The 17,700-nt window shown below is 31.9% G+C and overlaps 1 protein-coding gene and 1 long non-coding RNA gene across 2 annotated transcripts; one reads left to right on the top strand and one right to left on the bottom strand.

The window, feature by feature from the left end:
* Positions 1 to 609: 609 nt before the first annotated feature.
* Positions 610 to 7,941, bottom strand: LOC109811788 (uncharacterized). The gene is made up of 3 exons (XR_002240867.3): positions 7,151 to 7,941; positions 2,143 to 2,272; positions 610 to 773 (listed from the first exon to the last, which is right to left on the bottom strand). It is a non-coding gene; the product is annotated as an uncharacterized LOC109811788 (long non-coding RNA).
* A 6,617-nt stretch (positions 7,942 to 14,558) lies between these two features.
* LOC109811805 (BOI-related E3 ubiquitin-protein ligase 1) lies at positions 14,559 to 16,478 on the top strand. The gene is made up of 4 exons (XM_020375640.3): positions 14,559 to 14,885; positions 15,002 to 15,093; positions 15,169 to 15,536; positions 15,703 to 16,478. The coding sequence occupies exons 1-4, from the start codon at positions 14,839 to 14,841 to the stop codon at positions 16,222 to 16,224; spliced, it is 1,029 nt and encodes a 342-aa protein (XP_020231229.1). The 5' UTR covers positions 14,559 to 14,838; the 3' UTR covers positions 16,225 to 16,478.
* Positions 16,479 to 17,700: the final 1,222 nt, after the last annotated feature.

The raw sequence follows: 17,700 nt of genomic DNA, 5'->3' as shown, positions 1-17,700 counted from the left end.
CTACCCGACCCGGTGACATTTATCAAAATTAAAAATGTGAAATTATACATGTTAGCTCGCTTAACTTGCTAGTTAAAGCAATTTGATTGAAAGTTTGTGACCCAAACACCCACGTATTTTTTTAAAAAAAAATTGCTTATTTGCAAAATTTGTAAATGAAACCTAATGTGTTTTAACTAATCAAATTTTAGATATTGAATGTTTGGTTGTTATATATAAAATATTTGAATATTTATTGTTAATTGATGTAGAAGATATTGAGTCTTTAATATTTTATTAAGTGTTTAGATAATTGATGGATAGTTTTTTTTTTTTTATAGATTTTGTCATTACTTAACTAATAGTGAAATTTGACATTTTTAGTTGACTTTAATTTTTTTTTTTACATATTTCAAAAATACTTTATTTGGATTCAAATGCTAGCCTTGGAGTTATGCAAGATGATTATGAAGCACTTATTTTATAAATTTATTTATTTTGTTATTCACTACAATCTAACTTATTTATTTGTAGGTCTATTGTAACGACCCGACTGGTCACTACACACGGTACCGTACACTAGAAACACCAGGCAGATAGAACAAGTATATAAATATAGGATCTAGAATATATAAATATACAAAGTTCTAGTCTGACTAGAGTTAAAGTGTACAAAAAGATACATCAATTCAGTTACTACAATAAGTAGCTAAACAACAAAAGACAAACATTCCAAAAAGATCAGCTCCATCAGTCAGCTACAGCTTCACAACCAGTCACCACCTATCCCTGTTCTGCTCCCATACAAAGTATGATCATTGCAGTCCAAACCACAAGGAAAAATAACAAGGGTAAGCTAGTGTATATAAAATCTCAGCATATGGAAGAATTTAAACAGTAATAGAGATTTTTACTATCAATAATTTATCAGTGCATAATCAGTCAATTATTTCCACACCAAATCTTTCTACACAAAATCTACCAGTACACACAAAATGCGTCGTCACGCATATCACCTCGGAGATCTCCTACAACACCTCAGCCTTTCGGCCTACAACACCTCAGCCTTTCGGCCTACAACTCCTCAGCCTTTCGGCCTACAACATACAAAAGCAACACACACAAAGCAACACAACCTTTCATCTTAACAAATCAAACTTACAACATTTCACAACTGATACAACTCACATAACATCTAACAACAATACTCCACTATATATATATATCCCAACATCATCAATCATTTTTATCTACTATGGTATTCATCTATTTCGAATCAACTTGACATAAATCAACATTTTACAGTGAATAACACAACCTCACTGAGGCGCCTGGCGCGCTCTCAGTCGCGCCCAGCGCAGTACAACCAAAATGCACCAGAGGGCCATCTCGCCCGGCGCAAGCCTGTCCGCGCTCGGCGAGACTCACCCAGAGGGCTCAAGGCTCTCTCTCGCTTGGCGCAATAAATAATTGCGCCCAGCGCCAGCCAAACAGAGACTCCCAATAGTTTTCCGCGCCCGGCGCACCCAAACTCACGCCCAGCGCGGGGAAAACAGAGACCTCCCTTGGTCTCGTGCCCGGCGCAATTTGAATTGCGCCCAGCGCCTCCCTTGGCAGAGACTCCCAGTATTCCCTGCGCCGAGGGCGGCAAAAATCGCGCTTAGCGCCAACCAGAAGACCCCAAGGTCAGTCTGCTACTGATATCGCGCCTGGCGCGGCTTGTTTCTCGCCCGGCGTGGGTCATCCAGAGGTTAACATTGCCAAGTCCGCCCAGCGCACACATCCCTGCGCCTAGCGGCCTACCAAAATGCCATCCTCTGATGACCACGCGCCCGGCGCGAAGAACTGCGCCCAGCGCGAATTCATCAGCAAACCACATATTTTCGAAATTTCTTCCACAACCTGCAAAATAATCAGCAAATTCCACATGCAATCGGTTCCAAAGACTACTTTTTCATTCTAGAGTCCAAAAACACCATTTTTTTCAACATGCAACATCAAATTCATCAAAAAGCCAAGATTTTGCCCAAGTCCCCCAAAACTCAAAATTTCAGATTTTCAGAAATTTCTCACAAGATCAGCAACTATCATCCATCTCAACAACTGAAAAACAAACAACAATGATTCTCATTCAAAAAGCCCAACTATACTAACTTCCCTTACCTTGAGCAAAGTCTTCCGAGTTTCCGAGAATAGGAGAACTAGAGTGAAGAAGGAAAGAACTTGAATAACCGTAGGGGAGAAAAGGAGGCTCTGCACAACAACTAGGAATCCAGATTGTTTTCACCACTACCTAGAATCAGCAAGGAAGGAAAAAGAGAGAGTGAGTAGGGAACGAGGGTTAGGCAAGGAAAAGGAAGAGAAGGGGAAGAGAAGGTTCACGGATCTCACATCTATTCGAACTAGATCGATTAGTGTACTAAAATCCATTAAAGACCCATTTGATTTAAGAGAAAAAAGTTGTTTTCATTTCTTGTTGTACAAGTAACTATAAAAATGTTACATTATTATTTTTATTTTCTTCTTATTTTAAATATTTGTATAAGAATATTGATGAGAATATTTAGTTACTTTTATTATTTTTATATAAAACTTAAATGAAAAAGTATGACATTTTCAATATATATTACTTGTGGAAATAGGACATAAAAATAAAAAAAATATATTTGTAAACTTAACAAGTCATTATTGTTTTCAAATTAAATTCATTACTGCTTGCTCAGGATGATTTTTCATTTTAAAAAATCTAATGAAAGAGACAAGTTTAAGAATGACAGGTGGATTTTAGAGAAAGAAGCCAGATGAAAATTCTCCTCCCAAAACACACAATTCTAGTTATTTATAATTTGAAACTCACAATTATGGTGATCAAAATTTTAATTTCAAGCACTTAGCTGTTACTTGGCACGGTTGAATAGAAGGGAAAAAAGAAAAATTGTATCCTTGTGGGAAAAATATGCTTACCCAAATTACTTTTCTTCTTTGAAAATGAAAAGGAAAAATAAGATAATAAAGAATTAGGGTAGAATTTTTTTTTATAATAACGATTAGTAAAAGATATTTTAGAGAGAAAAAAGACATATAATGAAAAATATAGATTAATGGTTTATATGTAAAAAAGTCTTATATTACATAAGAGTTTAGACAAAAAAAAAACATTAAATATCATTTTTTTCTCTAACTTATTAAGATATTTTTTCAAAAATAAAATTGTTACCATTTAATAAATATCAAAATGGATAATGTATTAAATACAATAATCTTAATTATGCCACCAAATTTAAAGTTGGAATATCAAATACTTCTCTTATTTTGATTATATTTTGTAACATTATAAAAATATTATATATTGTTTAGTATGTTTGTATTCTTTTTTTTTTTTTTTACTATTTAAAACAATATAAGATGAGATTAAATTTTTTTCTTATTTTTTTATCTACGTATTTTCTTTCTATATCCAAACAAACATCTAAGAATTACCATTAAGCTTCTACAACTATAATTAAATTAAGAACCCAAATGTTTGGCACAGTTTTTTAGAAGTTGTTTTCCCTTCTCTTGAAGAAACAAAAAGAATAAAGTTAAATAAGTTAATTTGGGAGAGACAACTCAATTTCCTCCCTTCCTTCTAATGAACTCCATACTTAAGAAGAAGCAAAGAAGGTAGCTAAAAGTGGGGATATCTGATTGAAATAATTACATATATATTCCATTGGCACCTCAGCTTTGAAAGGCAATAGCAGCTTCCCTTGTTTGCATCCAAAGTCAATATAATGCCAATTAACACCACAGTCATTCCAAAGTATATGCCAACCCATGACATGGCATGACATGTCATATTGATTGATTCCCTTCTCACCATACTTCCCTTAACATCACCTCCCTTCTCTACATGGTCCCCGTGAACCCATGATCACGATAGAGAGAAACCTTCGAGAGAGAGAGAGAATCTAACTATTAATTTGAAACTAATTAGTGTCAATTAATTTGTTGCTTCTAAGTGAGGACAAAGCCATATAATACAAAGAAGAAATTAAGGGTCATGGGTCGTGCCTCGTGCTAAGGTTATCTTAACTTATGGTTTCCTTGGTCGCTAGCTATAACCAAGCCATTATTTTGCTATAATATGAATGGTTTGGCTTAGCATCGTAGTCGTGGTTGCTAATAATCCTAGCTTTGTAGCACATGTCGCTTTCTCTTGCTTGTGTTTCCTTTCAAATTCTTGCTTACTATATATCACATTATTTGTTTGTTTACCACGAAACATTTTAAATTAAGTTGAGAAAACAAATTGAACTTGAGATTAATTGCCACTCTCTACCTCATCCTTCCCCCTCTATGTGCTTACCTATTTATGTTTATACGTGCCCATCATGTTAAAAACAAAAGCCATTGGTGGGTTTGATGCCTGTAGTTAGATGGCGAATATAAAAATGAAGCTTGACAACACCAACAATTTATTAAAAGCAACAAATTAAAAGCCTATTAATAGAATAATGATCATCGTATATTATCTTTTGTATTTATTTTTTCATTGCATTATTTATTATATGAAAAGATAGGTGATACACAGATAGTATAAATAGAGTTTTGTACTCTCATTTAATCACAAGTTATTATTTGTATAAATTGTTGACTATTATAATTAAAAATTAAAATGTTATAATTAAAAATTAAAATATCATACTAATCGTGATATTTGATTGGTTGATATTGTAAATTTATTTTACATTATTAATGCATACTTAATAAAAAAAATTATATTTAAAATTTCTCTCCTTTTTCTTAGTTGTATAATTTTTTATATAAGTATCATTTCCCTTACTTTTATGTGACTATTAACTTAGACAAAAATCGACTTATGATTATTCTATAAATAGTTGTATCACACCCATATTATTTCATTCTTGACTTTATATTATATGCATTAAACTATTAATATGACCTTCAGCTCTACTACCTACCTATATATTATGAATCTCAATATTGTTGAAATTAAGTGAGAATGTCAACCTCATCACACCGCCACTTTTATCGATTCGAATTGTATGGCAGGCAATCAATTTTCATATGGTTCAGATTAATTGGTTTCTTTAAATTATTTCACCACACTACAGATCGAATTCTATTTACCTGCATGGCCTGTCTTTATTTGGAGTAAAATTAATTTCCTGCCCGTGCTATAAGTTTTCTGAGTAAAGTAATGGTGTTGAGTAAAGAAATCACACGGTTATGTGTAGTCATTTTCTAGATCTTATTTGGAGAATATACATGCATGCACAAAAATATACAATTTGGGCGAAAATTATGTGAAAAGAGAAAGGGAAAAAATATATGTATTAACTAATCGAGTTAAGAAGGGCATTGTAAGTAACTTTCTGCACGATTGTACAATCCCAAACACACATAATCTGGAGTCTTCAAATGAAAATATAGCAAATTTAATTCTATTCCACTAATTTGCTAGGTATATACAATTTTAAAGTCATAGGATGGTGTTGAAATGAAAAGTACGAAAAATCTTACCTCATCCGAAAAAATATATGTGTGGACTAAAATTTGTGATTTGTTGTTCACCTGACTAACTCTTTCATAAGTCATAAATGGTATTAGTTTTAATGTATATATATATATATATGCTTTTTTAATAACTTATAAATGAAATTTATCTCACATTCAATAATCAACCAAAATAATTACTTTTTCCCTTATTGTTATGAAATATTTAGTGTTAGAAGAAATTATTAATCTTGATTAAATCATGAGCATATAGAAGATAAAAATTTTCTTCCCAATGTATAATTATTTGGTACTTAAAGTTCGGATTGAAATTTTTGATGACATATAATGAATTTATCATCCAAAATGAATTAGTCAGTATGAATAATGGTACAGCTAGGTAGGTTAATTGAAAAGGAGGACAATTACTTAATTAACGTGCAGATAGGGTTTGAAGTTAATGAGGGTACAGGTTAAGTGTCTGTGGTGGGTAGGGCAAAACAAAGGGTGGCTTATATTGGTAAGATCCTATTGGTTTGCATATGAGGAAATATTTCGTGGAAGCGAGTCAACAAACGAATTCAGCTAATGAACAGAGTGATGCACGATGTGATGGGCACAGTACTATTATTATGAATATGGTACCTGTGGTTCCATCCGTTGGATCAGGGGACCACTTGGGTATTCAGTAAATTTTGTTGTTAACCCTACTTGCTTTTGCTCCATACTCACTCTGGTCTGGGATTTTGGGACCTTGCACTGGTTTCTTTATCGTTTGAGAAGCCAACAGATCGATCGAAAGTGATCCATAATTTTGGATTATTTAATTAAATTCTAATGCCACTGTTCTCCTATATATAATGGGGTCAACTTTTCCTTTGTGGTCCACTTAATTGCCGTTTCCAAATATTTCTCTATTCATTTAATTTTCTTGGCCCCGAATCTATATATACTTCCTTCACTCTCATTGAAATGTAAGTTAAATTTTAAGGACCTGGTTTCATAATCTAAATCCCAAGTTGGATAAGGAAAAACATTATCTTTTTTCAAATTTGTTAGGACATCATATATCTCAATTTATTTTTTCAGATTGTGTCAAACTTCAAGTTCAATATTAAAATAACTAATTAAACATTTCAGCACATTATTTATCTTCTCTGTTTGCATCATCTATGTATGCCACTGAATTTATACAAATTTTATGTTAATTGGGATTGACTATATAGCTTATGAGGTGACAGCAAAATGAACATCAATGGCTTCTTTTAATCTTTTAATATCATTAGTTAATCAATCAAAGTTGGTGATACATATAGATGGTGAATTCAAAGTGTACAAGGTCACGCAACAGCTAGAACCATTCTTCAATATAGTGTAATCGGATAAATTTTATTAAAATTATATATAAAGTGTAAAAGTTTTTTCATATTATTTAGAGAGTGACCGACTAAATTAGAATGGTTGAGTGAAAGAATGATTAGTTAATTAATTAGTGAGCTAAGTAGGAGAATGTGAAGGTAGCACATATATATGCATGGGGCCTGCGAGGGAAAATGAAAGAAAAGAAGAAAAAAAAGTTGTGGGCACTAATGAATGTGTAGTAAGTAGGGGGTAGGGGTTGGGTTAGTGTTTGATTCTTTTGCAGGAAATACAAAGAGAGAGAGACCCACACCTTGATGTTGTTTCCTCATTACCTCTCACGAGTCCCTTTTTATTTCCCTTCTCTCTCTGCGCTCCCTCTGTCACTGCCTTCTTCTTGTGACTGCCATTATCATTATCATCAGAAACGCAAGCCAATGCACACTGCCTCATAAATTATACCACCACCCCATCCTACCAACACTGACAATTCCATTAATATTTCTTCTACTCCTTTTCCACCTCCATATATAATTATTCCATTCTTCAAATCTTGATTAAAACTATTATACAACTTTTTTATTTTATTTTTTAGTTTAATTAGTGGAATTATTCATCGCACGACAAGACTACATGCATTACCCAAAAAGAGTTAACATAACAGCTAGCCCATCACCTTTGCTTTATTTCTTACGGTCTTACATCATGCGCGGTAGGTGTATTACCTCACAACAACCCATAAAACTTATAAAAAAATTAAAATTCAATGTCTCAGTAGTATTACTTACTTATGTATTTCTATATTAATCATATCACTTTTCTTTTTTTTTGGTGAATCAAGCCAAGTACGAAATTTCAAGAAAGAATATATAGAAATTGGATTTGGTATAGTAGACATTATTATCTTTCACAAGCTATACCACCCCACTATGGAATTTCAAAAAAAAAAAAAGTGATATAGCCAAGACGCGTAGAGAATGCGTTCATCCACGAGAAGCAACTGAGGATCCTATTATATTTGTTGAACGTGATTGGTGATTCGGTTGGTTTAGGTGATAGTTCACTTCACTATATATGTAGGGCACAAACCAATGCGAGTCACTAATCTTTATAAAAAGCACATGGGATTCGCGCAGTATTTTTTCTTCTTAATAATTACGATAAGATATGGATTAATGTCAACAATTCAAATAATCATGTGCTTAAGTGCAAATACATAGGTTATTAGTTGTCGCATGGCGAGAAATACTAAAATATTGTAGATAAGAAAAATGGCACGGTATAAATCGTTGAAAGTTTGATGGTAACACCACTTGGCTTGTGATAATGGAGTGAGGACCTAGGTGGTCTTGGAAGGGAAAGACAAGAGAAATTATTTTTTAAAAAAATAAAATAAATGGGAAAATGTTAAAAGGAAAAGGCAGAAGCGAATAGGTACGTAGTGGATTAGACTGTGGAGAAGTGGTGGGGGTGGTGAACAAGTTGGTGCCATGTAACCAAAAGAAACCCCAGAAAAATATATTTGTGATATGTAAAGAAATGGTAAGAAAGACAAGGTGATGGAAAACCCTAGAAAATGAAAGGAGTTTAGTTTGGGTTGGAAATGTGTGGGTCAAACAAATCGTGTTATTGCTAGACGAGGACAAAACAACTGTGTTAAGCAAAGTTGTTGTTTTCACCAAGGGAAATGCGCTACGCTTCGTGACATTTCTTGAAGATGGTGACTCATATTAGCACCTTAATTTCTTCATAACATCGTTGTTTATAAAAAAAACAAACACAATAGTTTACTTCATTTCGGAGTTTCATTTATTTAATTAATTTTGGTGGAGTTGATAAATACGAATTGTAGTTTGCCATTTTTTATTTTTATTTTTATTTTTAAGATTGCTGGCTAAACCCAGAAGGTTTGGACTTTTGTAAAGCACACGATATTATGATGTGACCAAATTGTAGTTTTAATTGACAATAATCAAAGTTTAAATAATAAAGAAGTAGAAGTCACGAAAGATTTGGCTAGGCACGGGCAGACAGCGCTGAGAAGGAAAATTTGTGATATTGATGAATTGCTTTTCCAATCCCTGCGAATCTCAAAATCTCAGCAAACTTACGAGCTATATATGAATATGACTTCTTTTTTAACCCAAACCCCAAGAACAAGTTCACCACCAAAACCAATAAAAAAAAAAAAAAAAAAAAAAAAAAAAAAAAAAGCTCCCAATGGACATAGCATAATCATAACTCATCTGTCTCGGCATAACTTAAAGTTTTACCGTAAGAAAGAACCCGTTTGACCAGGCCCTTCATGCATTGACTCCATCATTAATATTAATATTTATTATTTAATATTTAACATATAAAACATTTCACACACTGTTTGTGGACACTAGCAATCAACAATTTCTCTACCTCCTTGCTTTCATTCAATTAATTACCCATTTGAAAATGCTAGCAATTAAGTTCCTTTCATTTTCAAGCCAAACACCACATATTACTCTGGATCCATTCCTCTGCTTTTCTAGATTATGGATACCATATATCATGCATACCTTTCACTTTATATACCTAACATGTTGCAATGGATCATAATTTCTGCTCGACCCGTTGTGAACACGAGATTATAATTTGTGTATGAGGTCAACCAACGAGGGTGTTGGTCCAATCTTGTTTTTAGGACAACAGTTTCCATAATTCCGGGTAATAATTGTCAAAGCTACTACACATCTAACATAGAATCTAGCTAGCTTTTCAAAATAACCAAAAAATTAAACCCATTAATTTTTATTTTATTTATTTTTCCCTTGAGGAGGAGGTATTATTATGGAGCTAGCTAATGAATGGGACCAAAAATAAAAGAAAAAGTAAAGAAAAAAAAAGAAAAAAGAAAAAAAAAGAGAAGTGAGAGAATAGGATTTATGAAGGAAAGAAGGGAAGGCAGACAGGTTGTTGTCCTATTAACTGTATAAGCACCAACATTATGTACTGAAACAATAAACAAACAAAGCAGTGCGCAGATGAAGAAAAGTGGGGCTGTCCTGATTAAGAGGGTTAAGAAAACAAGGTGTAAGAAAAAGAGAGAGTGATATTATTTATATATTTGCCGTGCAGGGTTGTGATATTAGCATAAAAAGACTAATTAAAAATTAAGTAATGGGAAGAAGGAAATGAAATGAGCTACTAGATGGCTAGCCGACCCAACCTCTTATTGGGACCTAACCAAAGACAAATTGTGTGATGCCATTTCAAGCACTCTCTTTCTTTGTCACTCTCCTCCATTAATTAAAGATACAAATCCTTCTTGGTTTTGGGGGAAGATCACCCCACACCACACCCGCTTCAATCTTTTCTTCTTTCTGGGATTTTCACTCACTAATAATCTTAAATTATACTACAACAATGCAACTTATTTTTCACCGCCACACCCTTGTACCAAATCTATGCTCCAATCATTTAAAAATTCAAAGAAATTAACAACAACAACAAAAATAAATTACAGAGAGACTAATGTTTATCAATTCTAATTTTTATAACCATCAATCATGGAATCAAAAATCACACCCAATTCTATACTTTTTCCTTAAATTTTTGTACACATATAAAACAACCCTTCCGTTGTATGATTGCATCAATTAATCACAATTTTTACTTGAATATTGATCTTAACCTACCCATATGTTTTCACGGATCTAGCCGACCAACTTGTTGAGGATATGTAGTTACTCCTAATTAATAAATTTTGGTGTTCATTAGATTTATTTTTACACAAGATGCATGTTTGGAGTAATAATATGTGTGAATTTAAGTAACATTTAATTTTTTACAATAAATGTTTATGTAAACATTTTGTATTTATCTCTTAATAATTAATCAATAAATATTCACAAATTTTAATACATTAATTACATATCTATATTTGATATTTAAGAGAGGGATAATTAGAAAAAGGCTATAATTTTATTTACTTTCCATCTTAATATTTATAGTTTACAATATATATTTTTAGTTCCTGTACATTTTTTTTTAATTCTTTTTAGTTCCTATAGTCTAAAATAAATTTTTTTAATATTTATATTTATAATTTTGTAATTTTTTAGTCTTTATTGTTACAATTGTCATGTTAACACACAAAAAAACAACGTTATAAAAAAAATTAACAACATAAAGTAAAAGAATTAAAAAGCTTTAAGTATTAAAAAAAATCTTAAATTATAAGAACTAAATTTTTTTTAAAAATAAATATAAAAATTAAAAAGATCTATTTTAAATTATAAAAATTAAAAGATAAAATAAGTAAAATTATATAATAAAAAAAACAAATTAAAAAGTATTTCAACCATTAGGAAATATTGCGGAACCATGTTTATGTTTATAGGTAAAGATTCAAAATGAGATAATTTACTCACCTAATACACTAGCCATCTATCAATAAAGAGATAAATACCCAAAGAAATTCCTTAAACACTGGTTTCATTCTAAATGATCCTTAAATTTTACTCTCTAAATTTTATCCATCCTAAACATTAGTTTGACTCTAAATTAATGATCCTTATATTTTACTCTCTCTCTTATTTTTTTTTACAAATAAATATCTTAAACTTTATTTCACATTAATACTTAAATTTCAATTTCATCTCACTTGATTCTTAAAATTTACATTTTTTTATAAATATTCACTTGTATTAAATTGGGGTTAAATGACTAACAAACAAGAAATCTTGATTATTTATTTATTTATTTTAGTCTCAATCATTTATTAGTTTGATTTTATTAATTACATTTTCAAACATTGAAACATAATAAAATTTATAATTAAAATCAAAATTATTTTTCCCTATTTTATTTATTCTAAAATCATTTTTATTATATCTCAATATATGAAGAAAAAAAGTTGTAACACAAAAATAAAAAAAATGAATGAGTAAAATTTAAGATAAATAAACTATTAGATTCTCTTTCGGGTTAGTATTTTAACTCCAACTTTAACTTAAATTATTTGTGTAAGAAATAAATTATAATGATTAATTAAGACAAAATTCAAGTTTAAAATTATTATTTTTAAAATAATAAATTTTAGGGCACTTAAATATTCTCTTGTCATGTTCCTGTTCTCTCTCTCTCTTTTTAATTCATTTATCTTAGCATTGTAATTATAAATTACTTTGGTAGATCAGTGTAAAATATAACATCCCGGGGCTAAAATGATGAAAATTAAATTATGGGTAGAAGTGTAATTTTACATTCATTCTACCCCAGCTACGATATATCATTTTTTTTATTATTAATTATCCTAACTATTTTAATATGCACACCGCATATCATAAATTTTTGTAACAAATTTATAATAAATAAATATTTTGAATATATAAATTATATTATAATTAAATTTATGAAGAAAAATAATGTGTTATATTTATAATAAATAATTTATCCTGTAATATAAAATTATTTTAATATTTTATTAAAAAAATATTAACATTTAATTTTAAAAATAAAATAATAAATCGAAAGAAATAAGAAGTTAAGAAATTTTTTTAAAATTATTCTTTTTGAAGAAAAATAATTAATGGCATTATCCTTGAAAAATGATATGTGAAAACACCCTTAAATATTGTTATTTTAATTTATTTATAGAAAAAAATATATTTTACAAAGATAATAGTGAAGGAAATGTAACCGTGTTGTAAAGGCAACAGATGCAGAGGACCTAAATAATGAAGGGGAAAAGATAGGAAGGTGGAGAAAAAAAATGTTGATTTAGTTAACATAGAATATATTAGCAAATAAAAACAAGGTTGTGAAGAGAGTAAATATGAGTTTTTATTGGATTAAAATAAAATAGTCAATTTTGTTATAACTAAATCATGTCATGTTTGAACGTTTCTCTTCTTTTTTTGATTAACCAAGGAAAAGAAAGTTTCTCTTCTTACTGCTGTGCCTCCCATGGGATTAAATTTTGCTACGTTAGTTTTGGGTCATTTGAAATAGTCCTTTGTGAAACCCTTTTAATTAGCAAATCCCTTTTCAACAACAAGAAATTTAGCAAAGAAAGAAAACTCAACATATATACCTCTTCCAATCATGCATCTAGATCGGGAATACTTTAATCTACTCCTAGTTTTCTAAGAAAAGAATTATGATCAAACACAGCTGTTAAGACCTTGAACATTCACGACCCAGTAAAAATTAATCCTTGCTTTACCATTAATTTTGCTTTTAAGATTTTATTAGCAGAAACAGGAATGCCAAATATATCAATGGGGGGAAGAGGGACACAGTTTTTCTATAAGTTAAAATTGGACTCAGTTACAAGTTAATCCTTACATGACGTGTTTCTTACAATACTAGATCAAATATATATGCTCTTTTTTTTATTTATCAAAAATCTTAATTTATTCATTAATATATGCATTTAGAAATGTGTTCAAAATAATATAAATAGGTTGTATTTGTCTAAATACGTATAATAAAAAATTAGTTCAAAATATAGGAAGTAAAATAATTTAAATATTGGTATTAAAGAAATGAGGAGGACTATTCATACCAAGGATTTTTTTTTTCAATACTTTTAATGAGTTCCTTTTATTAAAATCAAAATACTTAATATTTGTGATTTCTCTATCTCTTTATTTTAGTACTTTTTAGATAAAGAAAGAAAGAAAACTGCCAAATTAATGGTAACTACCGGAAATTTTTCTTCATATTAAGAGGGTTAGATAAAATTATATAAATTACATTTAATAATTAAAAAGTATATAATTTAATTAGGTGCCAAACTTGAAAAGACTTGTTAGTTTTTTTATATATAGATGAGACCATTTGAATTATTTATTTATTAGAAAAGCTACTCGGTAACGTAAGGACACTAATTAAAGAATAAAAATAGAAATTATTTTTTATTAGAAAATATATCACTGAACTTTCTTGTAATTTCTGAAATCTTCAATAAAACTTTTTTATTTATTAATTTCATAATCCACGTTCCAAAAATACTTCTTTACAAGACCTTTTTTTTTAAAAGAAAATGTTACATGTATCTTCATCGACAGCAATCATCTTACAGTCAGATAAGAGCACTACAGCAAAATCCTGATTAATTTATATTCTTAATGAATATCCAATACTATTTCATAAATAAAAAAATAAAAAAAAACCATGATTAATTAGTAAGACATATAATTGTGTAGGAAGTAATAGTGTGAACATGCACAAAAAAAATAGAATGAGGAGTGTGAACAAGCTCATCCAATATATGTAATGTGAATGAGAAAAGGAAGAAGTGAATAAAATTGATCCATGTATAATAAGGTATTAATCGACGTGGAAGTGCAGGATTGTCTGCGAACTTCTGAGACGTTTCCATTATCAAAAAGTACGAATAAGCAGTGCAGTAATTGAATTTTCATTTTTAGTGTAAGTACGTGGTTAAAATAATGTTTTTTTATCGAGTTTAAAAAAAAATAATGTTGGTAAAATATTAAAAAAAAAAAAAAAAAAAAGTAAGTTAGCGAAGGAAGCAACGGAAACGAGAGGCGCATGGAGCATATAGAAACAACTTGATCCATGGAGAGGTAGCGGTAGCGGCAGAAACCTGCATACAGCAACCACTACAATAACAATACATCACCCGTTTACCAACGCCCACACAATTCTATGCACAGTTTTTCTCTCTCCACCTTGGCACTATTCATTTTTTAATATTATTTATTTTAATCTCTTTTCTTTAGGGTAAAAAAGAAAAAATATTATTAAGCAGGGTGAACGCGATTTACGTAGTTAATAATAATAGAGAAGAGAAAGTGTGTATTTGGAAAGATGTTATCGGGGAAAGTATTTAAATAATATGGGTGATAAGAAAGAAACACGAGACGAGACTAGTTCTAAGGAAAAGCCAACTGGGCGCGAGGAAGAAGAAAAGAGAAAGAAGGAGCGAGCAGAATAAGGTGTCTCTCTTGGACTGATTCGCTTCCATCGCATCTCCTCTCTACTACTCCCTTTTATTTCATGGCCGTCCAAGCTCAATATCCTTCCAATGTTCTCTTTCTAAACAGGTTCCACATTTCTCTTTCTGAAATCTATCATCTATCATCTATCATCTATCATCTATCATCTATCATCTATCATCTATCATGTATCGTGTATTCAATCAATCCCTCTTCTCTTTCAGAAACGCCCAAGAAGGCCATGAATACTCGTTGCAACCGCAACCTGGAGGCCTCTTGAACCAGCCACACATGTTATACAACAACGACAATGGAAGTATGTTATGTTCCTCCACAACTGCACAATTAACAAAGCATTTCATAATTTTCTTAACAGTTAGCACCCTCGCAGGTAACAACAACAACAACAATTCCCGGAAGAGAGGAAGAGAAGACACGGCTGCTGCCAACACAATCACAACAAATTCCAATCTTATCAATCCTTTCTCTTTACAATCTCAGCCTCCACAACTTATTCATCTCTCTCAGCTTCATAATCACCAACAAAATGTAGTCTCCACTGGATTATGCTTGTCCTTCGATGACCAACACCTTCATCAACAACAACAACAACAACAACAAATACTACAACTTCACCAACATCAATCACAACAACAACATGCCTCTCACTCTTCCGCTTTCTTATCTAATTTATCCCAAAGCTTGGCTTCTCAAATCAAACAACAGAGAGATGAAGTTGATCAATTCCTCCAAGCCCAGGTACCAATTTTTTTTTTCATTTTTCTTCCTTTCCAATTTCAATTCAATTACCCACAGAGTGAATTACAGAAACATAGATTAAAAAAAAGGAGCTTTTGTTTTTTTTATTAGAAAAAATAGATTTTTAATTTGGAGTGACGAGGGTTGTGTGGGAAAATGATATCAGGGAGAGCAACTGCGGCGAACATTGGCGGAGAAGAGGCAGAGGCATTACCGGGCGCTGCTGAGCGCGGCGGAGGAGGCGGTGGCGCAGCGGCTGAGGGAGAAAGAAGCGGAAGTGGAGAAGGCGACGCGCAAAAACGCGGAGCTAGAGGCACGCGCGGCCCAGCTGAGCGTGGAGGCGCAGGTGTGGCAGGCGAAGGCCCGGGCCCACGAGGCGACGGCGGCCTCCCTGCAGGCCCAGCTGCAGCAGACCATAATGTGCCAGGGCGGCGAGGAGGCGGGCGGCGGCGTGTCATGCGCGGTGGAGGAGCAGGCGGAGGACGCTGAGTCGGCTTACATCGACCCGGAGCGCGTGGCGGTGGCGGCGGCGCGTCCCAAATGCAGAGGGTGCGGGAAGCGCGTGGCCTCGGTGGTGGTTTTGCCGTGTCGGCACTTGTGCATCTGTACAGAATGCGATGCGCATTTCCGAGCGTGCCCCGTTTGTCTCACACCCAAGAATTCAACCGTTGAAGTTTTTCTCTCTTGACAACCCTCCAAATTTACTTAATTACCCAATTACCCCCATCCTTTCTTGTCCATAGCCAAACAGGCCCCAAAACAAAATTTCTCATCAAACAAAATATAAATAAAATTACATTTTTGTTTCTCTCTTCTCAATTCACATGACCAAAGCTGATGTACATGGCCACGTCGCCACCACTAGCACTGCCATTTTATTTTTCTCATCAATTTATATAAAATATTAATAATATATCTATATATATTCTTTTATTAGATAAATTGTTTTAAAATGTCAATGGTCTAAATAAATATTGCGGAGTTGAAATTTGTTGGTTAGTGATGTTTGGTTTCACTGGGACTAACTAATAAAGTTGCGTGCTTATTTGAGCTTTGATTTTCCGTTTTCTCATTAATTGCATGCCTCAGGTAAGAGTGATTTTTCAGTTGTCAATTTGAGGGGCAACGTGCATGCGTGCATCCACAGGTAACATTTTTTTTGTTTTTCTTTTTTACTTGCAAGGCATTAGAGACGTGGAATTTGTTGCACATAGGTTGGGGGCACCACGTTACAAGGTTTAACATAGAAAAATGGTTTGGTTGTGTGGCAGTGAAATTATTTTGAAACTGACTCCAAATATTCTCGAGTCCCCCACTATCGGGTAGGAATGGTGCATTGCATATTGTTTTCAATAAAGCATACGATTGCTTGCCATGGCTTTTCGGTGCCTTTTCTTTCTTTTATCATGTTTCTTCACGATTCCATCTGGAATTGACAAAGGATAGTAATTCTTTCATTTTAGTCTATAATTGATGATAGAGAAAATATTCCAAAACAAAAGTGAATATTACGTTGATCTTTTATGTATATCTTCAACCAAGCATGCAAACTCTTAATCTTGTTTTTGATAGAATTAATATTATAATTTTTTTAATTACTTTTTAGAATAACCAAGCCAACCAAAATACTTTCTAGTGCAACCTTAATTTTTTTTTTCTTTTACATATGTGTCTTAAAGTTTTATTATTAGAGATAAATTAAGTCTGATTAAAGATTATTTTTATTACTTTAAATTCGGTTTTATTAATAACTTGTATTAAACTCTTTAGTTACAGCCTTAATTTGCTTGAGTATTTTCATACTTTTTTTCTGTAAAATATATTTAATTGTTAATAATTTTAAAAGAATAGAAAAATTGTAGTGTCTTCTTGATGCATCTCGAAATAGGGCTGTCATCTGAATTAATTCTTAAGTTGGTAATACTTGTGAGCTGCCGAAGGTTGTTGCAGTGACAAATTGAGAAGAAACTGGTATACCAACAAAAATATATTCCAAGTTTTCAACATAACTTTCAAGGAAGGGTTGTGAGGAAAAATCACTGTGAATCAAGTTGGGTGTTTGGTGATGAGCATGGCCTCCATTATATAACATATTTGTTTAAGAATAGGATTCTTGGTTACTCTTTATTCAGGAAAAGGAGACCTTCAAATTATGTCTCACATA

This window comes from Cajanus cajan, chromosome 5, assembly GCF_000230855.2.
Source record: "Cajanus cajan strain Asha chromosome 5, NIPB_CcT2T_4, whole genome shotgun sequence".
In the NCBI taxonomy this organism is placed as follows: Eukaryota; Viridiplantae; Streptophyta; class Magnoliopsida; order Fabales; family Fabaceae; genus Cajanus; species Cajanus cajan.
The sequence above is the reverse complement of the archived record's forward strand: the minus strand, read 5'-3'. Positions and strand labels throughout refer to the sequence as shown.

Excerpts from the sequence above, each read along its gene's own strand:
- LOC109811805 (XM_020375640.3), top strand. The coding sequence starts at position 14,839 with ATGGCCGTCCAAGCTCAATATCCTTCCAATGTTCTCTTTCTAAACAG. Across the intron at positions 14,886-15,001 it reads AATGTTCTCTTTCTAAACAG|AAACGCCCAAGAAGGCCATG; the intron begins GTTCCACATTTC and ends CTTCTCTTTCAG. Across the intron at positions 15,094-15,168 it reads ATACAACAACGACAATGGAA|GTAACAACAACAACAACAAT; the intron begins GTATGTTATGTT and ends GCACCCTCGCAG.